This window comes from Cinclus cinclus, chromosome 7, assembly GCF_963662255.1.
Source record: "Cinclus cinclus chromosome 7, bCinCin1.1, whole genome shotgun sequence".
Classification (NCBI taxonomy): Eukaryota; Metazoa; Chordata; class Aves; order Passeriformes; family Cinclidae; genus Cinclus; species Cinclus cinclus.
Window position 1 is genome coordinate 12,732,247 of NC_085052.1, and position 26,957 is coordinate 12,759,203.

At 43.9% G+C, this 26,957-nt stretch overlaps 1 protein-coding gene across 3 annotated transcripts in view; it reads right to left on the minus strand.

Annotated features, from left to right (window-relative positions):
- The window catches only part of SUFU (SUFU negative regulator of hedgehog signaling), an 85,391-nt gene extending 60,461 nt beyond the window's left edge, over positions 1-24,930 (minus strand). For 2 of the 3 annotated variants that reach the window (XM_062496087.1, XM_062496086.1), the window contains exons 1-3: positions 24,749-24,930; positions 18,905-19,039; positions 733-869 (exon numbers count right to left, since the gene is read on the minus strand). In XM_062496087.1, the coding sequence (XP_062352071.1) occupies positions 733-869; positions 18,905-19,039; positions 24,749-24,930 (454 nt within the window). Of the gene's footprint in view, positions 1-732; positions 870-18,904; positions 19,040-19,423; positions 19,931-24,748 lie in introns of those variants that run through there. The other variant, XM_062496088.1, reaches the window with a different exon arrangement.
- Between the last annotated feature and the right edge of the window lie 2,027 nt (positions 24,931-26,957).

A 26,957-nucleotide genomic window follows, 5' to 3' on the forward strand; every position in this document is an offset into this window, starting at 1 on the left:
AATGAAACTATGAACAGTGCAAGAGAACGGTTTGTAGGCACCCTGGTTCCCAGTTCTCTGGCAATTTACCATCCACAGTAATGATTCACAACTGTTAATACCTTGGCCCTCCCAGCCTTAGCATTCCTTACGATTTTTACATTTTCACATCTCAACAACTCCATGTTCATAAGCATTGCTACTGCTTGACTGCAGGGACCACTGGAAGGGATTTGCCTGTGATGGAGCTGCAACGTTTTTGGAAGTTATGGCACTTCTGCTGAGAAGTGAGACGACATCAGATGGCTGCTCCTCAGCCATTCAGGATAAGCAGATGTGTTTTTCTTGCTGAGAGAAGATACTGGACATGGCACTCAGTGCCATGGTTTAGTTGATGAGATGTCAAGGCACAGATTGGACTTGATCTCAAAGGTCTTTTCCAATCTAGTCCATTCTGAGATTCTGTGAACCCAACTACGCAGGAAAGAGTAATGGGGCAGATTTCCTATAGTTACTGACTGTTGTGTCACTTTAGCTTTTCAATACTCGGGATTTGCAGTACCTGAACAACAATTGGTTTTGTCCCTGCAGGCTGGGCTGGAGGAAGGAACACACTCTTTTGGGTTCCCACACAAAGACAGTTCCCAAGACCTGACTGACTCCTGATGAGACAAGTGTCACACAGTGTAACAGATGTGGCCCTTCAGAACTAGGGAAGGAAAAAGTGAGGCTGTGCATTTAACCCTGTGGTACCTGACTGGAAGACATATCTGGCCAAGCCTTGCATCAGCTCTGCTGGCCAGGTGGGCGGTGCCGACTCCCCCGTCTCTCTCTTCAGCCGGAAGGTCAGCTCAAAGCCAAAACCACTCGGTCCATCTGTTCCTGTAAACCTGGAAGGAATGAAAAATAAAAAGACATGACACACTTCTTGTAACCAGAGCAGAACTTAAGATGAGGACCATGGAAGAAGGATGAGCGTTCTCCTCACAGAACCAGCCATTCAGGGAGTGGAATCTGGATGTGCAGTGAATGCCGTGTTCTGTAACCACACGTGCAGATCTACCTCACTGTGCTGTGGTACAGCACAGTGATGGCCTCACAAATAGAGTTGTACCTTGAACAGCCAGTAACCCAATACTGTTTTATTAGTTTCATATATCAGTTACTAAAAGAAAAAAGAAATATTTCTTAAAAGGTGAAACAAAAATGCTTCAAAGTGGATAGTTTTCAAGAACTGATTCCAGGGAAAAGCATAAATCAGAAACACAAACACATTATGAATAGGTCAGTTTTAAGAAAGATCAAAGTTAACAGAAAGCCTTCAAACTGATCTTTCACAGTTAATTTTTTTGGAAAGTAAGATGGCTCCCTATTGAAATTCCTCCTTTCAAGGCATGTTCTGAAACAACACAGCTTTACTTCTAATATGCAATGAGATAGAGTTAAGTGGGATTTTTTTTTAACCTCTTGGCTCTCTGCTTCCCAAAAATAACTGTTTAAAGAAGACCACACATGCTTTACATTGATCCATATGAAAGTTACTGAGTAACAGAAGCCTTTAGGTGAGCATCCATCAAATCTAAAGCAACACTTGTATTTAGGAGAACAACAACACACCAGTAGTCACAAAGCAGTAAAGCTGACAGGCAACATTATTTAAATGGATTTGTTCATATGGTAGTGTGACTCTTAAACAGAGAACCACAGAACTACTAAGTAAATAATAAAAATTTAAAAAGCTAGGGAAACAAGCATTAAGCTACTTCCCTTTTAAGATAAAAAAAAAAATCCCCAAAGATTCAAGATGTATCTTTCAAAGAACACTCAGAAAATGCAGCAGCATACAATGCTTACATTCTCAAATTACCAGTTAAATCTCAGAAGACTTTTATTTGCATGTAAGAGATCTATTAGATTAGATGAGACTTAAATGTTTTTGAACAGGTAATGGTCACAAGCTGGTGAAAATACAGGGAAAATTTTAAAACATGCGGTTTACCTGCACTGTGCAGCTGTTTGGAGGTAACAGTCTATAAAGTAAAGTACTTGATGTGTTTAATTTTTGCTTAGCAATCTGGTTTTGAGGAAATTCTGACACATGTGGCTTTGAATAGTCATGACTACATTGGAAATACTTTATCCTTAATTTAGACAGGCCTTTAATAGAAAGAAATATTAATATTCAGAGTGTATTTCGCATAGTAATTTTGTTAGTCTTTTTCCCAAAGGTTTTGCTTTTATTCTTAATGAGTCTTGTATTTGAAGGTAAGTTCAATGTAGTTTCAACAACTGCCATGAAATTTCTCTCATTCAACAATGGACCATAATCCAGGATCAGAGCTCCTGGATGATGTTCGAGGGATGTATCTGAGAATGGAGACAGACACGAGCTTCAGGAGCTACACAGACCTGCAACATTTCAGCATGCTTCTGACCCTTGGTCTAGGAAAATCAGAGATGTATCCAGTAGCCAATTTATGCAGCTTGGTTTTTCTTATGGATATCCTTTTTAGTACAAGTGCTCACACTGGCCTCAGCTTCAAAATTTGTGATGATAAGGATGCACCAGTCTGCTAGTGGAGAAGCAAGTAGCATGGGAAATGATTTTTCCCAGTTAGAAACCCAAGATCTCCATATACACGTGCCAATGGAAGACAGAACAAATGGCTTATCTTTCACAAGGACAGAGAGACTCCTCTATATTCCATTCCACTAGGTTCTCATGGCAGTGTCCTCCTTTTAGAGTATGCCTCTACTGCTTAAGCATTCTCTTAGGAGGATGACAAGAAGCTGGACAAAAAACCCACCGCACCTTGCAGGCGTTCAAATTTTGCTTGTTCCTGAAAGCTCCAAATTTCCCCCAAACTTCTGGAAAACTTCTAGAAAATCAACCACCTTCATCCAGTCTGTCAATGAACAAGCTAAAAACTCTAACAATAATTCCAGAAGAAAAAGACCAAACAAGCTTCATTTCAAAAAAAAAAAAAAAATAATAAAAAAACCACCCTGACTGGAAGAGTAACAATAACCCACAGATGGAAGAAATCTTGCTAAAGCACAGGGAAGCCATGAGCTCTTCCACAGACCTCCCCACGTTCTCTGCTACCTGTACCTGCACCAACCTGCTCCCTTGTCCACTGGAAAGCATTCCCAGCAGGTCAGCCTGACACAACTGTGCCAGATGCAGAGGCAACAAACTTTGATTACAGCCTTTGATCTACAGAAACAAGATTCTGGCACTCTTTGGGGCAGATTTCTCTGAGAGCTAGGGAGGTGAGGAACGAGATGGTAGGTTTGGTGTAGGGTTTTCTGGTCATGGTTAGATTGGTTGGGTGTTCTTGTTTGCTTTTTTGTTTGAGTTTGGTTTTGGGTTTTGGTGGGGGTGTTATTTTATTTTTTTTGTTTGTTTGTTTTGGGTTTTTTTGTTTGTTTGTTTGTTTTTGTGGAGGTAGTAGTGGTTTAAATCTGAAGTTAACCAATTTAAACTACAGCCAATTTAGAACAAGGGCTTTGGAGCTTAGTTCAGCACCTCAGCAATGAAGTACTTTACAGGTCATTTCTTCAGTCAAACGCTTGCAGAGCTGCAATCCAAAAGCACCTCAGCTTTACAGTAAAATGATGATCTGAGATGGAACGTGTGCAGAAAGAAAGCCTCAGAATTAGTATTTTGTATCCCTGCAGGCCCTAGCTACACAAACTGAAAGCTGCAGTATGATATTAAGTTTCTGTACTAACAGATCTGGATATTTCACACAGTTTATTTTATGCCTTGGTTCCGGTGAACCCTGGATTTTGAGTGATAGTTTCTTCTAAACACTAAGAAAGGATTTTGCCTCAAAACTAAAGATGCTAAATATAAAGGGTCAGCATGGACTATATTGTGCCCACCACTGCTTTGCTGCCTCCAACACAAGGGCACATCACCTTTTCAGCCAACCCAACTGCAAAGCAACTGGGTAAGTTTTCAGAAAAATAAACACTGATGGAGAAATTCTTGGCTTGCTGCATGCTCATTGGCACGGATCAGATAGTTTTGTATTATGGCTACTGCAGTAATAGAAGACTCTGGTATCTGCCAAGTCAAATCCAGCCCCATATTTAAGATTAAAACCTTATTTTGTCAAAAGAACAAAAATAAACCTTTTAAAAGCCAAGGTCATACATTACATGCCATTCTTAAGTTAAAACTCCCTTTATCTGTTCAGCAAATCAGCTCTGCAGAACAAACCACACTGCAGCACTGCACATATGCTGGAGGAGCCTGGCTTGTTCCTTTAATGAGGTAAGAGTTTCACTGATCATGATATTTAATTCCAGCAAAAGAATACAAAGAAATAGAGGCCCCTTTATTTACAGAGCTGTGCAACCAGGCTGCCCTGAGTCCCCCACCACCCCATGTTCTGCCAGGCCCTCTCCTGAAGCCACACACAGAGAACTGAAAAGCTGCTCCCCTCTGCAGTAGAGTACCCAGGGTGTTTTTCACATCAAATAACCCAGCTTAAGAGGATCAAAAGCCAAAAGAGCCTTTGCTTTAAAAGCAGCTCTGAAAAACAGAGGCTTTTCAGTTTAAATCAAAGCTATTTTCCAAAGCATTTTCATTCTCACTTTTGCAAGGACGAAGGGAAGGTTTGCTTCACTGCAGAGCAAATGGCAGTATTTCTGCAATTCTGCTTTTGAAAGCTACACAGCTCGGTACAAGGAGCAAAGTGTACTAGGTGTTTATTTTTTTGAGAGCTTAAGAGTATGTGCATATAAATATATTAGGTGAACCAATCCCTGGAAAAGGGAGTTTACATAGGGAAATCACTATGATTATTTCAACCTGAGAACAACAAGAAAGCCCTTTCAAGGCTGTTTGGGGAGACTTAGGGCTGCACTTTCAGAAATCACAGCTGCACTCCCAACAGCTTCAGAGAGATAAACCGAGTCTCTTCTGGGAAGCAAGAGCACAGCAGTCTGGAATGACTTGTCTCAGACTCAATTTTCAGCTGCTTCAACACTACTTTTGTGAAGCCACTTAAAATGCCTTTTACTTCAACTCCTTAATTGCATCTTTCCACAACTTCTACAAGGACAGTTACCTGGTTCTGCTCCTAATGAGCTACTCTGATACCATTTTGAAGGCTGCAGAAATACAGTATCACTACACTTCTAAACCTGACATCAGATAGAGCTGCTGTTATTCACATCAGTACCAATTTTAATTGTACCCACAATCCACATCCCACCCACCAAAAAAATTTCCAACACAGTAATTGCCAATCCAGAGTTTTCAGAACTCCAGATCAGCTTCCCGGGATCTTTTCAAATTTTGAGGAGATGGTCAAACCAAGGTGACAGGCAGTATCCACCACTCTGTCTGATGAGACCAAAGCACTTTGGAGTTCAACCCTCAATAGTTAATACCTGCCCCAGAAGATTTTTCCATTAGGTAGCAAAGAGACTACTATTAACAACAGAGAGGACTGGTACCACAAAAAGCATCAAGGTACCCAGTGACTTCATAGGTCCTCCCTGAGAATTACTTGAGTCACCTGAGACATGTCTGCAAATCACTTCCCTTTTAACTGCCCACTAATAACACAGAAGGTGGTCTCCTGTCCAAAACCAAAGGAGAAGCCTTGAGCAGCCACTGAGCTAAACACTTGAGTGTCTCTATCTCCTGGGAAGGACATCAGGCAAGAGTTGATAATGCCTTTAACAAGACTATACACAGCCATTCTTTTGAATTCAAGCTCCAGGTGCATTGCACAATTTCTACCCACCATTAGCAAACGACCCACAGATTCCAAAGCTTAACTGGGAAGAAAAAAAAGGAAAAAAGGTACCCTACCTAGTGCTTCCATCATCTTGCCTAACAGGAAGTGGTTGTTTTTAGTGCAGCTGTCAAACAGTATAAAACTCACATCTGAGAACCCTGACAGCATGTTGGGAGGTTCCTGTGAAGCAATTCCATTAGAAAATAGGCACAGCAACCCCTTTATATAAAAGGCTTAAAAAGTATCCAGAAGAGTTATTTCAGCAAAAACCTACCTGCTTACTCACATATTCTCCTGGATTGTTTCCTGACACTTAAAGTATTCATTCACATAAAAACACTTGGGTGAAGCAGGGGGTGGTTATCTGGATGTCAGATGGTTATCTCTTCAGAGCGCTTAGCAGGAAATTCCATGAGCTCCTGCGACCCCAAACTTGCACACACAATCTTACTGGACTCCTTTGTAGCTTGATCTAAGAAAAAACTTCATGCATAAGCAGGGCAAATATAACATTAAACATAAAATGAACACGTGCTCAAAGACTTCTGTTCATGTAAAATCACGGTTGGAAAGTGACAGTGCTCAGAGATGCCAGTCTATGGCAGCTGCTGCTAAGAGCTTGCTCTTGCAGTACATCATATCAAATGTGTAAGCCATCAACCAAATGGAAAACTCTTCTGGAAAGTTAAATTGTTTCTAGAGATTTATTCCAACATCCGAATCCAAACAGATGCAGAGGCGCTTACTCTGCAGTTATTTGGAGGCGTTTCTCAGCTTTCTGAAATACTCATGTAGGATCCACTTAGAAAGCTTACACTGAGATAGATCTGAATAAAAACTTGTGAATTGATTTGTGCTGGCCAGTACAAAAACAGAACTGTGTTTCACTGAGCTACCATTCAATGAGGGAAGAGCTGTTACAGGGCAAAGGGGGAAGAAGAGACAAGGTACAGTTTCACTCGCATATACACAACACTGATTTCACTATTCAGCTTCTTCAAAACTCAGCCAGTTACAATCTTGTCCCTGAAACCAGGAGACTCAGAGTTTAGACTTCATTTTTACAAAATTGTGTCTGTAAATAACAAATGTTGATACAACAGATAAATTGTTTCTTCCTCTAAACCTACGGAGTCAAGTCAACCTTATTTGTAATTCTGCAGACACAACTGTTTCATATAGCATCACTAGATAGTGATCAAACTCTGGAATAGGACCTAGGGATGTGATCCAGGGAAATCAGCCCTCTGAGAAAGCATCAATTGGAAACTTTTGGAGGTTCCTTCCAACCCCAGCGATCCTACAAAGCACCATGGCCAAGAACACAGGAAAGAACTTCTGCTACTGATACTCTGTATCCAGAACTGTGCTTGCAGGACCCACAGCTGGTAATTCACAAGTGCTTGAGCTAAACTCGTCTTGGCAGAAGTGGTTCCCACACTCAGCTCCTGAACTGTGCTATCTCCAGCCCAGTATGTTAAAGTAAACCACCATCAGTTTTCTGTGTCATCACTTTAATGTGATGGACTGCAAGTTAAGGCAATCTAGGCTTTGAGGCTCTGCTGTCCATGCTATGAAAGCAGTAGGATCTGGAAGAAGGATCATGCTTAGCAAAGCGGTTAATCCCTTTGAGCTCTAGAGGCTTGGAAGCATAATTGTCTCATTCTGGAGAGTGCCAACATACAGTCACACCTGTAGGGATAGTGCTTGTAGATGAAGGGCAAAAGGTTGCAAAGGCTCCATCGGTGCCAAAGGGATTGATCTGCCTCATCATTAAAACTACATCAGGAAACTTCAGAATACTGTGGAAGTGCTAAAACAGCATCCAGGTAACCTAAGTTTGAAACTCCTGTCTGCTACAAACTTCTCATCCTCCTCAACAAGTTACTTAGGAATTTGATTCTCAGATGTAAATAATGATAGCTCCCCTGCTTCAAAGAGTAATGGGACACACTCATCATATAGGAAATGCTTATATACTCCAACTATCAAGGTCACAAAAGCTGGGAAATCAACTCCACATTCTGCACAGCATGGATGAATACAGAACACGGGAAATGACTAAACTAAATATGAAACAGGAGGTTGCATGGGATATGTCACTCCCTACTTCAGCAAAAGATGTTCACAAGAGGGTAGTTTACATTTTATTTTCTGTTTTATGGTGCACGGATGTAGCTATACCAGTAGGTGATGGTTTACTCTCCCATTACAGTTGTAACTAAACTGACAAAACCAAACAATTTCATCTTCATGACTTCCCAAACAACTTATTAAAAATAAACAAATCAATGTGCAATCAAGTAACTAGACTACTGACCATGTGTTTCAGCTCAAGGGCTCACACATTTCTCCACAGAGCTGCTCTGGCTTCCCACTTCATGGCCAGCAGAATCAGTCCCAGCCCAGGTGAGGTGTTGAGAGCAAGTTCTGAACCCCCACAACTAGCACCACAAGTGAGGCCATGCTTCTTGGCAAAGAAAGTGCAAACACTGCAAAAGCCTGTGAAGTTGCAGCAGACTTGCATCATCTTAATGCCCGCTGAAAGGATCTGGAAAAAAAAGCTAAGAGTACAATCAGGGCTCACTATTGCATTCACACAACAAGAGTGAAGGCACTAATGAAAAAGAAAACTTATCAAGATCTGCAACATTTTACTTAAGCTGCTTATTTAAGCTGCACTTCAGAACTACTCATCCTTCATTTCTACAAGGCCCAGAAGAACAGCACTCTCACTTGACCTGAGCTGGAGGTGATTCGGCCAACAAAGCACATAGTCACTGCACAACAGCAGACTGGGAAGACAAACTTGCATCCCACTTCATATAGGAACTGAATCCTTAGCTCTGATCGACAGAGAACAGTAACAGATCTCCATAAGTTCACTTAAGGGCTCAGCTGTAACCTCACCAGGCAAGAGAACATCAGCAAAAGGCTAGTTTGAGCCAGCGTGGCTGGGAAGGGCAGTATTGCTGTGCTTGGTGAGCAGCCGGGAAAAGGACACCAACTTTCCTTGCAGTGTCTGTTGGCTCCTTCCTAGCTCCTACAGTGGAAAGTTCTGCAGCTGCTAGGAGGAACCAATTCACATAACAAAAGTGCCTTTCAAAAGCAGTAAGAGAGGGTGGAAAGAATATGAAAAAAACCTCAAAGCCACTGACAGCTCCAGTTAGTATTTTTCAGCACTGCCTAAAAGTCTCAGGCAAGGATTAGGACTCCAATATGTTACTAGAATATAAACACTGGTGTCCCCCATTACTTTCCTGCTGGCTAAAGAACATACATTAAGCAAAATCACACAAGAAGCAACTTTAGCATATCCTTCAGCACATTTTTAGGACTGTCATACAATTAAGTTCTCAGCAATGAATGAACTCAGGGCATAAAAGGTATTCGGGAGCTTTCAGGAGCCTGAATTCCTACAGCTTGCAAGCAGGCTGTAGGTACCCACATATTGCTAGTTGGCAAAATACTCAATGTGAAGGTGCACCTGCAGCCCAGGAAGACAACTGTGTCCTGGGCTGCACTACCCGAGGTGTGGCCAGCAGGTTGAGGGAAGTGCTTCTGCTCTTGTGAAATCCCACCTGGACTGCTGCATCCAGCTCTGGGACTCCCAGCCTAAAAATAACATCAATCTGTGCCAGCAAGTCCTAAGGATGGCCACGAAGATGCTCAGAGGACTTGGGACAGACCGAGAGAGTTGAGCCCATTCAGCCTGGACACAAGAAAGTTCCAGTGAGACCTCAAAGTGCCTTCCAGTACCCAAAGGGCTGGAGAGCTGGAGAAAGACTTTTGACAACAGCGTGAAGTGACAGGACAAGGGGGAATGCCTTTAAACTGACAGAGTAATAGAGTCTCATTTCATTGCAAGGGGTGCACCTAAAAATATACTGATGAGCACAATGAGAGATCCTAATCAATTAAACAGTCAGTGAAAGGTCCTTGGAACTTGAGTTGTAATTCCAGGGAAAAGGAAGCACTGGTCTGCTAAGTGAATGTTGCAGTTGTCAAGACGGACACAACTGGCACCATTATCAGTCCCTTATTAAAAACTTTTTGTGCCTTCTCTCAGTGGACTTCTCTCAGGCAACTCCACAAAGTACTGACTCCTCACAGCAGCTCCACGCAGCATTGACTCCTTCTCTCCCTCTCTCTACAAGTTTCCTTCTGCATGACTGGCTAACCCCATCTGTCCCTCACACATCTTACCTTGTCTGACCCTTGCATGACCATATGTCCCTTCCTCCTCACAGCCAGCAGACTCCATCTCAAACTCCAGCAGACTCTAGCTCTCCAACTCCAACTGCCTGATAGCCAGCTAACCCACTGTTTTATAAGATCCATCCTCATTGGACAGGCAAGGCTGTTTCCACTCCTTGGTAATCAGTACAGCTGTAACTCACTGAGGAAAATTGCCTTCTGCACTACCCTTACAAACCATCTTCCCACAAGTGAAAGACTCCCAGAAGGGAAATGAGACATCTATGAAAAGTCTGCTACTGATATTTGTTTAATCTGCCTTTAAGGGTTAAGCTTCTCCTGAAAGACTACCTTTCCTTTGAAGCACTTGAAACTTCTAGGGTTTGTGAATGTTACACAAGCTCCATTTGTTGTAAGACAGTGTCCAAAAGGATATAATAAATCTTTGCCTCTTAAAAATAAAACAAAGGAGGAAAAAGTGTCATTCCCTCACCATCCTTTCAGTGGCCCCAGGCTTACCCCCAAAATTTGTAATAGTGGCAAAATAGTTTTGCCTTTCAGTCAAATCACTTAAGTTATAGGAACTGAAAAATGGCTCAGTTTGTCTTTCAAATAGGACGAAGGTTGGGAGAGAGATATCAACTTAGAGCATATTTCAGTACTGCTTACGTTTTAGTGCAGTAAGCAGGAACACTCTCCTCATGTTCCTGATCACTTTTGGAGGAATAACCTGCCCAGTAAAAACATAGAGGTCAGCATACAGCTCATCACAACCACTTGTTAGAGAAAATCTCCCATCTATCTCTGAACACTAAATTCTTTGCTTTTCTGCTTAATACTACTCTTCTGGGTAAAAAAGGAATTCAAGGCCCAGAAACATATTATTTTTGCATAATAAGGTTATACATATGGATTCAACTTAGCTAGGAAATGTCAACTTAAGGCTTGTCTTCATGAGGAAATTTACTGTAACTAGTCTACCAGTATAATTATATTGCTATAGTTCTACTGGTAAAATTCCCCTGTTGAGCCTTATTCATAACAACTGCTGCCTTTATGGTTTATTTTTGTCTACTATGCCAAAAAAGGCCCCAGCTCCAGAAAGGCCACAACAATTTACAGGGGAGGAGAGGAAGAAGCTGTGCCAGTGCAACTGGAGCAGTAGAAAGAATAACAGTATAGAAACGGCAGTATTTCTTTATACTAATTATTTGCTACCAAAAAAAAAATATTAAAAAATTAGTGTGAAACACTGTAAGACAACTATACTGTACATCAGACATCATTGCAGGTAAGGTATGTGCCAGTTTCATGCTACATTTCATAGCTTTGGCAAAGGCTCCCAGGCCAGACACTGGTCTGCATCAGCGCCTCCATGCGCATCCATTTGTTCTTGCCTCCTCCACAAATGCTGCAGTGCATTTTTCCCAGGAGTACTCTTTTCTCCCCATTCCTTTACAGAAGCAATGCCTTGAAACCCAGCAACTGCCCAGAGCCCCATGGACTGACCCTCCAAAACAAATGGGCATTTAAGATCAGTCCCTCTGGTTTACAGTTTGCATCTCAGGGACCAGGAATAGCTGGAAAGCAAAGAGCACTCTTCACAAAAAGGATTTTAAAACAATTGCCCTTCACTTCAGCAGTGCAAGAATGCTGAGCTAGACAAAACAATGAGCCATCTGTGCACTCTTCCCTCCTTCCCTTTTCTATATCCTCTGAGCTTAAATGAGAGCTCCTCAAGAATGGCTGAGTCCCCCTTCACCTCCACCCACCCTGTTTACATCCTGAAAAAAAACAGTTTTCTGGCCTATTTTTGTTTCTTTTTGTTCTTAAGAGCCCTTGCAAAATCTTCCTTTAAACCTCTGCCCTTTGTCAGGTGGTATCCCATCTACCCAGCTTTGTCAAGTGATCAAAAAATGCCTCCCACCAGCGATCCGTTCCTTGTTTACCATCCCTAGAGGCAGAGTGGCACTCAGGAGCCCTACTCACCCCTTTGTCCAAGGAAGGCAATACCATCTGAATGGAAGACCACCAAGATTTGCAGCCCTCTTTTGTTAGCCTGGTGTCACTGCCTATTGGGCCTTGATTCAAAACTGAGATGACAGTAGAGAGGCAGCTGAGTTAGGTCATCACCACGGAGTTTCCAGCTTAGAAGAGAGAAACACCAATCGCTCAAATTTCAAGTAAAATTGGTAACTTTACTATCAGTGCTAACTTGCCGTTACCAATTGTAGCCATTGCCTCATCAAGAAACATGCACTATCTAGTACTAGTCAAAAAGGCACGCTCCCAACACTAAAAAACATATTGAAGAAAAAAAAAAAAAGGGATTAGGTATGAATAACAGCATTTGTATCTATCTCTTCAACTGTTTATTTTGTTAGTATCTGTATTCCAGGCAGCAAATGGATTAAAAAATGTCAATGATCTCACAGCTGGAATGGCTGCACTACTCAAAAACACTTTTACCTTCATGTCTCACTGAAAAAAAAGTCAACTATTTTTACTTCTTGATTTTTAAAACATTTTAAATAGATCTTTATCACATAAAGCAATCTTTCACTAGAAGACCTGGTTTTGATCCCAAGTCGCTTCTCTTCCCAGCAGGCTGAACTTGCTGGGAGAGCAGAGCCTGAAAACTCTCCCACACCATTCTGCACTAACCCAGCTGGGAGATCAGAGTAAGGAAGCCATGTCTCCAAACATCTCTCTCCAATGTGCCAAGATCATAAATGTGGAAATTCTGTTGGCAAAAAAACCACATAAAATCATCCAGTTTGAGCACCATGCCCCTTCTCCTGCATGGCAGCAAGAGGCTCACCCTACCAGGATGCAGCACTGGAGTGCAAGCATACTACTGAACAGGAAGTGCTGTTTGCCTTCAATGGTCAGCACAAAACCTTCTTCCAATCTTTTTCCCTTTTTTTTTTTTTTTGTTTAATTGAAAACAGTCCTTCTTGTAAATTCAACTACCGTGCTGTAAAAGTTAAATTAATTTCCTTCAATGCTTCAAAAAACATTCCAGATCTAGCAAAGTTCAAGAGTGGTCTTGTCCCACAACTCCTGCACATAAACACAGATAGACCACAGCACAAAGCAGGCTGCTCTCCGTAGGTGGCCTACATCTTTCATTTCATTAAGGGTACTAACTACCTCCAGCAAATGACATTTGGAAGCCAAGTGCACTCTGCCTTGGAGAAGGGAAAATCATATTTCCCTGCGGTGACCATAGCTTCAGGGGAGGTCTGCCTCCAGCAATGAAACACAAGCCCTAGAGGGTTCTGGTGCACAGCAGTCACTCGAGGGACACCCTCAGTGGGACACAAATAGGCATGATGCTTGCTTTAACTGGGATTTTTTTTTACCTGGGAAATAGACAGTTGAACCCTACATGATCACACTTGTGCATATGCTTCTTTAAAATGTCTGAACTCATTGGTCAAATTCAATACAGTCCTTCAGAGGAAGAGCTGTTCCCAAAATGTCACATTTCTGCAAAATATGCAAAAACAAGCAGCCAGACAGAAGAGAAGGATCTACAGGTGCTCCCAGTAAGCAAGTTTCACTAGAAGCACACCTGTATTTCCAGACACCAGAGAAACCACACAGGTGAGACTTGTTAAAAGTACCTTCACTTTAAGAAAAGCTCATTCTAACTCATCTTTGTATAGGTATAAAAAATGTCTCATCACAAGACAAATCCATTAAAAGACAGATTTTATTGTGCTGTGCAGCTAAACTACTCTTTCCAACTCTTGACTCAAACTATCATTGAAAGAAAATTGATAGTTTGAGATTCTCAAACTATCATTGAAAGAAAACACTTTTTTTTCTTGTCACAGAACTCACAAATTCTATGGCCTCTCCCTTTGCACTCTGCCATGAACTATCCTCTCTCCCCTTTGTCTCAGACCGAAGACCAAATATAAAAATAAGCATTATATTTGGGGTCAGTCTTTAATAGACAAACAAGACCTGGGAAGAAAAAATAAATCCAGAGTAGGGTGCCCACCTTGGACCCTCTCTCCTCCAAGTCCTACTTCTTGTACCTCTTTCCTAAATTGATGCTCACTAATATCCTCTTCCATGTGATTCCCTTTAGCTGGGGCAGATACTTCACCTCCAGCAATCTTTCATCTTTCAAGGTAGACATGCTGAATTTTACAAATCTTGTCTGAAATATGGATCCACCACCTCTCTCTAACTATCTTCCAAATGGCCCTCTGTTTTATCATGAAAACAAAGAGGGGCAGAGTCAGTCTCCACCATTTCAAAAGCGTTCACAGTTACCTTGGAGTTTGGTGTAATATTTCAGCAGTGCTTCAGGCATGTGGTTTATAAAGCACTTAGGGACCCATTAAATAGCAAAATTTAAGGCTAAAGGTTGGCAAGCTGAGGGCAGTGAGCTTTTAAATTTATGAAAGGCTACACAACTAAGAGGCCACTAAAGTGATAGCTGTCAGCACCACTCCATCCTACATTCATGCAGGTTCAAATAAAAAGCCTGCATGCACTCAAAAGAAAGAGAGCTCTCGTTCCAACTTCCAGGCTGTTTTCTAAATACTCTTTTCAAACTCCTTTTATACTCAGAAAAAGCCTTCCAGAAAACATCCACCCCTCTGCAAGCCTTGCATTGGTTACCTGATCCAGTTTTGCACTCCTTTTTCTTCCTTCCAGCTCTAACAAGCATCCTTGCCCTTTTACAAGTTAAGGTCATTCAGAGGATCTATACAAGCAAGCAGAACACAAGCTGGACTGAAGATCTTGAAAGGCTCATGCTTACCCTCACCTTTAATAGGGAGGCACCACCCACAGAGACAACATGTTATCCCGGCATGCACTGCTCCCTCCTGATCCAAATGGAAAGCAGCACAAATCAAAAGGACCACAGCAAGTTGGAACCTGTTGTCTCAGTGGGTGGTACCCTGCATCTGTAATAGAGATGAAGGCAGCTGTAATCTCTCTGGTTTTATGCAAATGGGATGCTGCACTTCAGATCCTGGCTAGGGGCCAGGAAAAAAAAAAAAAAAAAAAAAAAAAAACAAAAAACCCCAAACCCCACCACCCTTGAAAGTATGAAGCTGATGTAGTAAACATCAAAACACAGTTGGAATGCCACTTAGCAGGATGTGGGAAGACCACAAATAAAAATCTTATCTCAGTCTATTCATAATAAGACTTTCTATTTCAGCTCTGAATTATAACCCTTAAATTTTAATACAAATAAGACTATTCAAGGTGTTCAGGAATTCTATCACATCATGGTTTTCACTTTCCATGCACTTCTTTAAAGCGTTAAGAAAAAAGATGAGCACTCAAACTACAGAACAGTTAAATGCAGATTCAACCTTGGCCTTGGTTCAGAGCAGACTGAAGACAAAAGCCAGTCTGGGAAAAACACATTTTCCTTCATAGGCCCTGGACAGCCCTGCAAACCTGTGCCAGCACAGTCCAGGGCTGGCACACACTGTGGCACCACAGTAACACAGAATTACAGAATGGGTAAAGTTGAAAGGGATCATAGTGTGTCATCTGCTCCAACCTTCCTGTTCATGCAGGGTAAACCCAGAGCACATGGTACAGGATTGTCCCCAGACAGTTCTTTAGTATCTTCACAGCCTCTCTGGACAATCTGGTCCAGTGCATGGTCACCCACACAGTAATTAGGTTCTTCCTCATCTGCAAGTGGAACTTCCTGTGCATCAGTTTCTGCCTGTTGCCTCCTGGGTCAGAGACTCCCAAGGGCTGCTGCAAAGGCAATGCTCAGCAGCAGATGAAGCTGGCATTGCCACTGATGGAGTCTGAGTCCAGCTACCCCTGCTGATGCTGCCTTCCTCGTGCACCTGTTCTCCACTGAGGAAGAAGTCACCATAATGTTTGTAAACTGCAGGAACAATCAGGCACCTGTCCCTTGACCTTGTTGACAGTCTGGCATCAGAGCACGAACCTGCAGCTGCCAGCTGAGGCATTGGCTTTGTGCAGACACACAGGGACACATTCCTTGCTGCTGGCATCGCTACAGGCAGTTGCTGCCAGCAAGGGGTGGAGAAAAGTGCAGGACTCAGCATCTCCTCTCCCACAACTGCACTAGCCACATGTTTCCTGGCAGCAGGCTGCAAACACTCACCACTGCAGTGCAGAATCTCTTCAGAATGCAAGAACTGTTTGAAAAAATGGCCCTACTTTAACCCCGCTGAATAGATTTGAGAAGTTACACATTCGTTTTTATTTGAAAGGAGATAGAAAAAGCTAAAAATTGAATATAACTTGCAAAAACATCCTGGAAGGATTTCTGCTGCCACTCAAGTTGTGCAACATTCTTGACTGGAAAGACTTATTTCCATGCAACCAGCTTGGCATGAAATCCCACTGAAAGGCCTGTGGTTCCCTAGCACTGTCATGACATCATGATTTAGGATTTTTAAAGCTATCAGCCCAGCACAGCTGGTGTCATGGTTGCCATTATACCATGAAACACTGAGTGGTTTTAAACAAAAAAGGTTTCCTTGTTTGAAATTCCTAGATTTCTTCCATCTTATTCTACAGATTCTTAAAACCAGACTGGTTCTGTAAGCAGAGTATAGCTGATACGTAAGCAGAGCAGGAAACAGCACTGCTTTAACTGAAAATAAATCTGTCAACAAGGAGGCACTGGGAGAGCTCTACTTCAGACTTTTCAGGTTCTTATTAAAAAATATAAATTAAAGTCAACATTTTCACATTATTTGCTACATCTGTTTGCTATTCCATTATAAATAAAAATACGGGGGCCTCCAATTCAGTGTTAGTTCACTCAAAAAAATCAAAAAGTCCTTTTCATTTAATACTGCATTTTAATTGTTCTAGACTATACTGTATTACCATGAAAGGTCCACAAGAAATAAGCTACACATTGCCCAAACTGGGCAATTAACAAGACCTTTGGCTGTGTTCTATCTTTCCCTTTCTAAAGTATGGACAGCAAGGTTATGGAAGCACATCCCTGTTGTGGGAACCTTGATGACTGTCACAAGCACATCCATGTCTGCACTCTGTATTGACAGCTGGGAATCCAAAAAAACCCACAAACTCTTTCCTGTCTCCAGAGGCCAGGGCAATTGAGCAGAGTTCAGTGCCACACTGGTTTTAAAGGAACAACTGCCCTGCCACCCCATGCTCCTGCCAACCATTCCACAGCACACTTTGCCTGGGACAGCAGAATCCCAAAGCCCTTCAAGCAAAAGAGAGACATATTTTCTTAAATAAAGCTTTATTAAAGTCCCTGTCAGAGAACAAGAACCTCCCAAGTGCATGGGAAAATCCACCACACTCCTACAAATGTGCACCTAGTGCTAGGCTGGTAATGTGCAGCTCCCACAGAAATCAAATTTCGAGAGCAGTTTCACCAAACAGCAATTGCCCTTCTCTACCAGAGAATTGCTGGTAAGTGCTCAGCTCCTTTGAAAATCTTCTTCAACCAGCCTACGGTGCTTACGTACCAGCTGGTAACTTCACATTCAGTGTTAAAGAGATGTGTAGATCTTGACAGCTCTACCACATGCATAATTGTACATTAAGACTTTAGGACACAAGGTAGAACCAAGCTACTAAAGGACAAATAGTAATAAGCTTTGTAGCTCCAAGAATGAGGCCAAAATAAAGGTGACAGATTGCAGACAACTGAGCATCTCAGGGCAAGTGACACATTGCTGTGGAGCTGGGGAATGCTGTTTCTGCCACTCAGAGAGAAGGGAAACATACACCTGATTTATAAACAAAAGCACCATGTGAAGGCCTACATGTTCACATTAAGATCTCCTGTGGAAGCAAGGGAAGGAAGCCTTAAACTTCATTTCTTTCACTTGCCCTACTTTTCCTCTGCCCTTGCAACTAACGACTGAGTTCTGTTAATAGTAGCTTTGTTGTTAGCAGACGTGTTGGTTAAATGTCTGAGGCAGGTATCTGCGACATTAAGGTCGTGTATAAACTCCAGACTTGTTTTCTGGAAAACGATTCTGTAGTCACAAACACAAGGAGAAAAAAAACAGAAGAAACTGTCTTGAGGAAGGGGTAAAGTTAAACAAACTGCCCATTTGCTGCTGTTACAAGAGAAGCACTTTGATGGAAAAAAAAATGGTGGCTGAATTGTAACCAAGACATACAAGAGGAAGAAAGCTTGTGTGAACAAACTGGAGCCTTTGCTGCACTATTCATCAGGACATGTATACTGCAACTGTAATACAGTGCAAAGATAATTTCGGTAAATAGCAGCAGCAGAAACTTTGTGCCATTTCTGGCTGGTTAAAAGGCTACGTTCACAGCTCCAAAATCAAAATGGCTTGGCTACTGCTACCCACTTTAACTGGAGTTAAGGAGTAAGGTCAGCTAACAAAAGACAAATATAGGGTTAGCTCATGCTTCCTGCTTGGTCTAATCCAAAGTTCCTGCTAGAAACCATCCATACCAGCAACCTAAGATAATAATTTAATTACTGGAAAAAAGACAGTCAAACAATTAGAGTTTTAGGCTTCTGTTACAGCCACTGGGGTGGCAGTCTGCTGACAGTAACACTGCTGTGCCAGCAACAGCAAAAATGCCCTTACAGCAGTTTTCCAGAGGAAGGCATTTAACATGCACAGGGAGGGGTCAGGATTTAAGCATACGACCATAACAGATTAAAGAGTGTGAAAAACACAACAAGACAAACAGTTAAAAGAAAATTTCCCAACCAGTTAAAAGAAATTTAAACAAAAACCCACTCAACACTGAAAGGAAATATACTGCATTCAAAGCCTGCAGAGGGGAACATGTAATTTCTTCTACATACAAGAACACACAGACGTCATCTGTTTTAAGACCAAGGCTAGGGTGTTCTCAACAGAAAACCAGCTGTTCAAATAATATGAGCAGCAGGACAGGGTTTTGCCTACACACCCCCAAAACACAACACAAAACACAACACACAGCTACAGAACTTAAATGACACTTACTCATGTACTCTGTTGTCTCCATACAAGTCGCTTAACCCAAAGCTGACGTAGTGCCAATGCTCAGGAACATTCAGTGCTGGGTTTCCCAGGTTTCTGTACATGCTAACATAGTCCAGAGGGTCAGGTCCTCCCAACCTGCATTAAAAACAGAAAAATTCTTATGTAACTTAGTTTACTCAAAACAAATGGTAAGTCTCCCCAGGTGCTAGAAGAGGTTGTACAAAGACCTGGTTTAAAACAAAATTTAGAATATTCAAATTACCTCAAAAAAAAAAAAAAACCAGAGAAAAAAAATTGAGGAGAAAGGCTAGTTAAAGTCCAGAAAGCTTTGAGCACAGGAAGACAAAGTACATGCGTACAATGCGCTAAAAATGTTTTTAACATTAAAGCATAAAAACCTCTGGAAAATCATATTAAAGCTTCCACAAAAAAACCAAAGAAAATTGAAAAACTCTACTACTAAAAGAGCAAAGGTTGTATCTGCAGTGCAAGCTCTTAATTCAGTCCAGAGGCACATACCTCACAGAAAGTGATGCTATTCCTCAAGCAGATCTTGAAATTACTAGGTTTTGAGGAGAATAATCCATACTTCTGAACACAGACAAAATAGTTCAAACAGTGGAGGAGAAAAACATTGATTAAGTAAAACTAGCAAGAATGAGTAAAAAGCAACACTCTACCCCCTGCATCAGCATTAGAATGGCTTCCTTAAAAGAACATAACTCAAAAGTTGTGCAGCACAGACAAGTTACACTACGCAGCAACCACCAAAGCCTGCAGCCACCCTTCCTGCTACAAGGCACAGGGAATTGAGGCCCTGTGCCAGCAGACAGCACAGCACATCCTCCTGCCACTCACATCACCTCTGCCTGAGCAAAGACAGGACAACTCCCTGCTGAAGGAAGGAACACACTGGACTGTTTTGCTGTTTGCCCTGTCAATCACAGAACACCTACCACAAACAGTTACAGCACAGTTGAGCAGCTGTTTAACCACTTTGTGCCTACAACACACTGTGTCTACAAGTAAAACTCTCAGCTGCTCCAAACAAGAAAATCCAAACTCACACAACCCCAGTCACTGGAACCAATCGTTCTACACATCAACTCCCGTCATGTCTATTGTCTGTTTAAAGCTTGACACAATCATCTGCAGGTTGCAGGGCATGGCTGTGCTTCCTTCACTTGTCCTGGGGGTTTGTGTATCATCATAAGCAGTGTCCATGGCTGGACAGATGGATCCAGCCCTAATGACAGTGAGACACTATTTTAAATCCTCTGCCCTCCTGCTGTTGCCCAACATTATCAAGTCTGTAGAAAAGAGCATATCAGCTTGGTATATTAAAACAGAACATTAGCTTGGTGTATTAAAACATCCTTCACCTCTCCACAGGTGTGCTGTGCTGCCATGCTTCTACTGCTGCTGGCAAAAAAAATGGAGCAGTTGTCTAACATGACTGACTTTACCTAGGACAGCTTCCTCTTCTTAAATCATACAAGGCCATCACGGTAACTAAGACCAGTTGCAGTTTCTCCAGCATGCCAGTTAAGGATGCAGCCCAGGATACTGAGGCAGGACGGAGAGGATGAGCAGCTCACCCCCAGTAGTGGCACAGGTGTCCATTGTCAAAGGCTACATCACAACAATGCAGCCTTCTTGTATGAAGTGGCACCTTCATGGCATAAAAGGCAAATTAGTGAGCAAACGGGGGGAGAGTACGTCAGACTCCAGGATGGAGCTGAGTCTGATCTTCAGTAGACACCTGAGAAAACCTGTTTTCAAAGTCTAGCAGTAGTTTGAAACACTCAGGAAAAAAACATGCCCCCTCTGATACCCTTTCCTTACCTGTTCCCTTTCACTGGCATCAGGTCACACTGGAGGCTGAGATCTCTACCCGAAGCACCCATTCAGGTTCAGAGCATGGCACCTATGTCCCGGCCAGTGCTCAACCCCCCAGGAATACATGATGGAAGCAGTCAGAGGGAAGCAATTCCAGCCAGGATGGTCACTTACCCTTGATGAGCAGCAGTGAACAGCAGCAGCCACACACAATTATTACTGGACTGGGAAGACTCCAGAGTGAGGGAGCTTCATGCACTGACCACTGTGAGAGACTAGTCAGTGGTCAGAGCAGTTGTGTGGGCTTTGCAATGAAGGGATCACTGCTAAGCAACCAGCATCTCCTACATGAAGAAAACCTGCTTCCAAACTGGGTTTAATAACACTTCAGAAGTCAAGCAATCAATGCTGAAACATTACTGGCACAGGCACTCTGACACTGACAAGATGCAAGACAAACCTCTACACTGCCCTTTTCAGGACAGAGACTGGTCTATGAGTACATGCTTTTCCTTAGGGCTACCCAAATGTACTTGTCAGGTCTGATGCAGATGGCAAGTCCTGCCTAGGGCAGCACCAGGCAAGCCAGACACTTCTCCATCACTCCTGCCAGCAATCCTGTGTTTGCTTTCAAAGGCCAAACTTTGGAGACAACAAGACCTGCAGCACCGCACTACCCAAGAGGTGGCCTCAGCAATGTGGTACCAGGTGGCCTGGAGGAGCTGAGCTCAATCCTGCCCAGAGTTCACTACCAACTGGTTCACATGTTGCTCAATGAGCCAGTCACACCATCTTTACTCACTGAGAAATGTAATAGGTTTGGAAGACTAAAAGCCTGCAGGAGTGAATAATTATGACATATCCAAGCCACATACCTTTTAAAAACACATATCCAAGCCTATCCCAAAACTGCTGCAACTGCAAAAGCATCCAGCAGGAGCTTTAAGCCAGCTACCTGCAGCACACAGTAACATAGCCATGGCAATAACGCTCACCAAAGGTTAGTCAGCACAGATATTCATCCAGTTTCGGTGGCAGGTTTCACTGCTCTATCATCAGAGATGCTGCTGTGGTACATCCTCCCGCCCACGGCCGCCCCACCGCGGCAGGGTTCGACCTTGTATCACAATCTACATATCAGTACATGCACTCACACAAAGAGCTGGAAGCGTTGGAGGAGATTATTAGGAAGAGCCCAACTTCAAAGCCAGAGGTACAGTACAAATTTGTTACATTCTCTATTCATGGTGCTCATTCAGGAGCAGGAAGGGCTGCCTCAGGGGAAACCCTGTATTTGCATCTACACTCAAGAGTCTTCTTTTGCCTGATGCTAAGAGCACTCTGAAGTTTCTGTGGACCCTGACGCTAAGAGCACTCTGAAGTTTCTGTGGAAGGAGAATCGCAAAACACAGAGAGGAAAGAAATTGGAAAATTCCTAATTCATTCACCCCGTTAGTGTATTGTTTGAAGCCACTTTCCAGCAGCTGAAAATAGGACTGCTTTTCACAGCTGCCTTTCAACAACCCTTCAGAAGTAGCCTGTGATTCCCAAAAGGACGAAGACCACAGCTCACTGCACAGGTTTTTGAGGATATGGCCTAAATTTAAGACAGGTGATAAAAACCCAGTAGTTGAGCCCAAATTATACCTATTTCAAAACCTATCACAAAAAAAAAAAAAGAAAAAAAAGAACTAATACTATTTTTTCACCAGCAATTCTATGCAACAAGATATTTCAATTTGAGATACTCTACCACATTTTATAATAAAAATGGACACTGGATATCAACAGAAACTCCATCTTGGTGCATGGCCTTCACAAAAACAGAAATTCTTCCAAGAAGTTCTGATTGAATCCCAAGCTCTCTCCCAAGATAGGCAAATAGCATTTTAAAAGATTAGTTCCATTAAATAATCCACATGGGTAAACCCCTTTATGTAACAGGCATGGAGTTCTGCAGATTCTCCGACATTACGCAGTTAGGATCTGCTCTGATCTACAAGCCAAAGACTACAACTTCAGCCCTCTGAACAAAAAAACCCCAACAAATTGCTGTTAACCATAGAGAAACTGATACATATAATTAAAAGCTGATTAGTGTTACAATATTTCTCCTAAGGCAGGAACTTCGTGCAGCAATTTCCTCTTCTAATCTGAAACAGCTAATAGTTGGCAGCCCAGGCAGAGTAGGACAGATTAGCAGAGTTGTGACAGGACTCCTTCCACCAGATTTAAAAAAACCAAGCTCCAAGTTTCACCCAACAACAGGAGAGAAAGAACGAACTTGTGGCATCTGAGGATACTTTACCTCGCACAAGCATTTCCTGCACAAGACAGCAGTAGGAAAGCTCACCTCTACAACAGAAGCTCTCAGCACTCAGTGCTGGCTGAGCTAGGAGCTGGAGGAACCACTAAGTGGAAAATGCCAGGATAAACAGGCCTTCACATTACTTCTTCCTTGTAACCTGCCAGCAGCAATTCTTTTAGTGTTAGAGTTCCAATTGCAGCAAAACCCTAATCAATCCCTTAAGCAACAAGGCTTCTTCCCAAATAAGGGTCTTTGCCATTCTTCACTATAGACCCAAATTTCCCTCAACCTCCAAAAAATCCTACATCAATACAGACTGTATGTTTTAAGCTGTTGATAGAAAAGAAGTGCTAACATTACTGGAAATGCTTTATGAGTATCTAAGATTAGACATAGGTGTAAAATCAGACTGATCAGACCACCACCAAAGCACTGATGTGCAAAGATGACTAAGAAATTATTTATATTTTGAGGTGTCAGATTTGCAACATCTTATCTCAGCCCATTATGTCATTTTAATACAATACTCCCCTAGGCAATAAAGGCTAACAGACAAACTTCTTGCTAGAATCACGTAAAAACAACAGTTCTGTGGACAACAACAGCTTTGTCTGTCAGAGCAGCACACAGGGAGGATGTTATTCTGCTGTTGCTCAGGATTCTAATTAGATAAAGACATACAGGTTGAAATGAACTGTAAAGAAAGAAGTTGAGCATTTACTAATTTTTTCAAGTGCTGGGGTAGGGACTGGCCCATGTCACATAAAGCAAACATTTGGGGGTGACTTGATCATGTTCCTTAGCCCCAGAAGAAAGGGCTGAGCAGCTAAATGATAGCAAAAAGCAAAAGGAACTCCTCTTCACATGGGATTAGACTGTAGACACTTATCTTGATAGCTAAACATCCAAGAACTTCCTTCATGCCACTCTTCCACATAAACAACTGCTGTTCCTGGTGTCAGACACTGTGTCAGCAGAGACACTGAGCAGCAGATTCACAGTCTGTGATAACACATGGCTACGTAAGGCCAAGAGAAGCTGGCACTGCCCCGTGGGCTTCATGGCTACACACAGCATGTGTCCGGCCTGGAGGCTGCAACAACGGCTTTGCTCTGGTCAGTGCCGCCACGCTCGAACCGTGGGCTCCAGGTCAGAAGACGGAGCTCGTGCCTCCTGCCCACGGGGAAAACTCCAGACCCTCAGTGGGACCCTCAGATACCTCCACTGAGTAACATGCACTCCCTTTTTGTAAGGCCTGCCCCAGCTGGGGCCTTCACCAGCTACCCCTCACTCAGGGACCCTCCAAATCACCCCAGAAACTCCAATTCACTCTCCTGTCTTCAGTGCACACCTCTCTAGACCTTCCTCCTATTGCAAGCACATTGTCCCCTCCAAACGCACACCCTAGGCAACCAACTGCACCCCCAGTGCCTCCATCCCCAGACCCACTGCATATCCGCTAAACTCTTGCATCTCACCCCTAACTCAGGACGTAAGCCCCAGTCCCTCTCCCCTTCCTGCAACCCTCCCCAGCCCCTCCACCTCACCCCGTGCAACGCCCCCAGCCCTAGTGCTTCTCCCAAACCTCTCCCAGTCCCACTACTCCTCCTAAACACTCTCCTATCCCACACAAGGCGCCGGCCCCACTGCTCCCTCCAGCTCCATGCAGGACCCCGGCCCCCTCCAGGCCGCCTCACCAGTACTTGAGGATGGCGGTGACCTGGAGCGGGTTGGGCTGGTCGGGGTAGAGGCGTCGGCACTCGCCGTAGATACCGTGCAGCCCCGGCGGGAACAGCGACGGGAAAGACCCGGACCCAGACCCTGAGCCGGACCCCGGCCCGCCCGGGGGGGGGCCCCCGCCCGGACGCACGCCCTCCATGTCCCGGAGGTGGCTGGTCCCGGCCGGTCCCAGTTGGTTCCGAACCCGCTCCGCTACCACCAGGCGCTCCCGGCCCAGCCCGGCCCGGCCCAAGCGGCTGCGTGGGGCCGCGGGAGGAGGGGCGGGGCCTACTGCCAGGCCGCGTGAGTGACAGGCCAGCTTCACCAATGGCGACGCTGCGCGGGGCTTCGCGCGGAGGGGGCGGGGCCCAGCTGCATGGGCGGTGTGAGTGACAGAACGGCCTAGCCAATGGAAACTCGCTATCCGGAGGGCGGCCGCGCCTCTGCCCCCGCCCCACATTACGTTGCGGACGCGCCCCCTAGCGGCGGCGCGGGGCCCCACGATGGGCGGGGCGATGTCCGCGCGAGGCGGTGGCGGGAACTCGGAGCGGGTCCCGGGAGCTGCCGAACCTGGTCAGGCCTGGGAGCACAGGAGGAGTTTGTTACCGCTGCCTTTACACCTCCTCCAGCGTTCAAGGCATCTTTACTCTCCCCCGTTTGTTCCCTTTCTCTGTAGGTCCCTTGGAGGCAGCTGGAAGCTGCCAACAGGTGAAGTTTGAGGGCTCTCTGGTAGCGGATTGTGACTTGTGCACGAAGCACACTGACGATCTGTCTCATTCCCGAGTTGCAACTACGACTGTGGTCACGCAAAGCCAGGTATGTGCCTGTGGATGGCGTGTGCGCAATAATCCTACCCACCTTTGCTGGAGGTTAATCAGCAAATATTAAAAACGAGCTATAGAGTGCTCGGAGGAGAAGGTGAGTGCTCATGCTCACATTTCTTACTTAAATAGGTGAGAGTTTCATTCTAAAGTATTCACAACACCATTTGGGAGAACACATGGTCAAGAAGCAGACAAGCTGACAGCCAAGTGACAATCCCCTGATAAAGGAGGTGAGCAGTCAGTGTCCTCGCTTTCCGCAAAGAAAAATATTTCACTTCTCCCGTTACCGTGATACCTTTTTGTGACATCTACCCACAAAAAGTAGTCAGCTACAGTCAGCTGAGAAGGTGAATGTAGCAGTCTGTATGAAAGGCTGTGTTGGCTCAATACACCCATAACTAGTGTCTCCTGGCATTCACTGAAGTGTTACAACATTTGCCTTAATTTAAACCTCTCAATCCTGTTGTACAAAAACTCCTTCTTTTAGACCAGATGGATGGGGAAGGTCGCTAAAGGTAAACATCTGGGATGAGACTTATCTACTAAGGCTAAAGGCAGGAACTACAGGAGAAAAGTCCATGCCTACAGGAGAGATGTGAGACAAGACAGGTGAGTCAAGCCTTCAGGTGTGCTCATTGGCATTGAAGTCCATTTTCATTAATTTCAGGACCCAGAGTTTCAGTCATCGATTATTCCAAGTGCTTTTTGAATACTTAGTCAATGGAAAATGACAATATGTTCATTGTTCAATACTGAAATGCTCATGATGTGTATTCTTTATACTGACACCACTTTCGTGGTTCTCATGCCTCACAAATCGAGGGAAACTGGTATTTCGTGGAGGAAACATGTATTATGATCAGTAATTTGTAAAGATGATCACATGAAATTATGGGACAATAAAACGGTTTCCTTAGTCATAGAAGTTAACTCTACAGAAGTTAATGGGCTCACCTTTTTCTCCTTTCCTATTAGATAAAAGTAGGCGGGGGGAAATCTATTAAGAGTAAACCAGCCAATGGCGGTGTAGCGTTTTTGCTGGAAGTACCCAGCTATCTCCAGGACCGCAACATCCACCGGCTTCTCGGCCGTGGATGCGTCCGCAGGATTCCCTTTATCCTCACTCCGTCTCCCAGCACGCCCCGCTCCTGCGCCGGCCTACAGCTCCCAGCATGGCTCCTTCCCGGCACCGGCCTACAGCTCCCGACATGTCCCGCTCCCAGCGCACCTTCCCGCTGGGCTCTGCGCAGCGTTGGACTATAGCTCCCGGCAGGCGCCGCGGCGGCGGGAATACATCATCCAGGCGGCGCCGCGACGCCGCTCTGCGCATGTGCCGCCGAGGGCTGGGCTGTTGCTCCCTCAC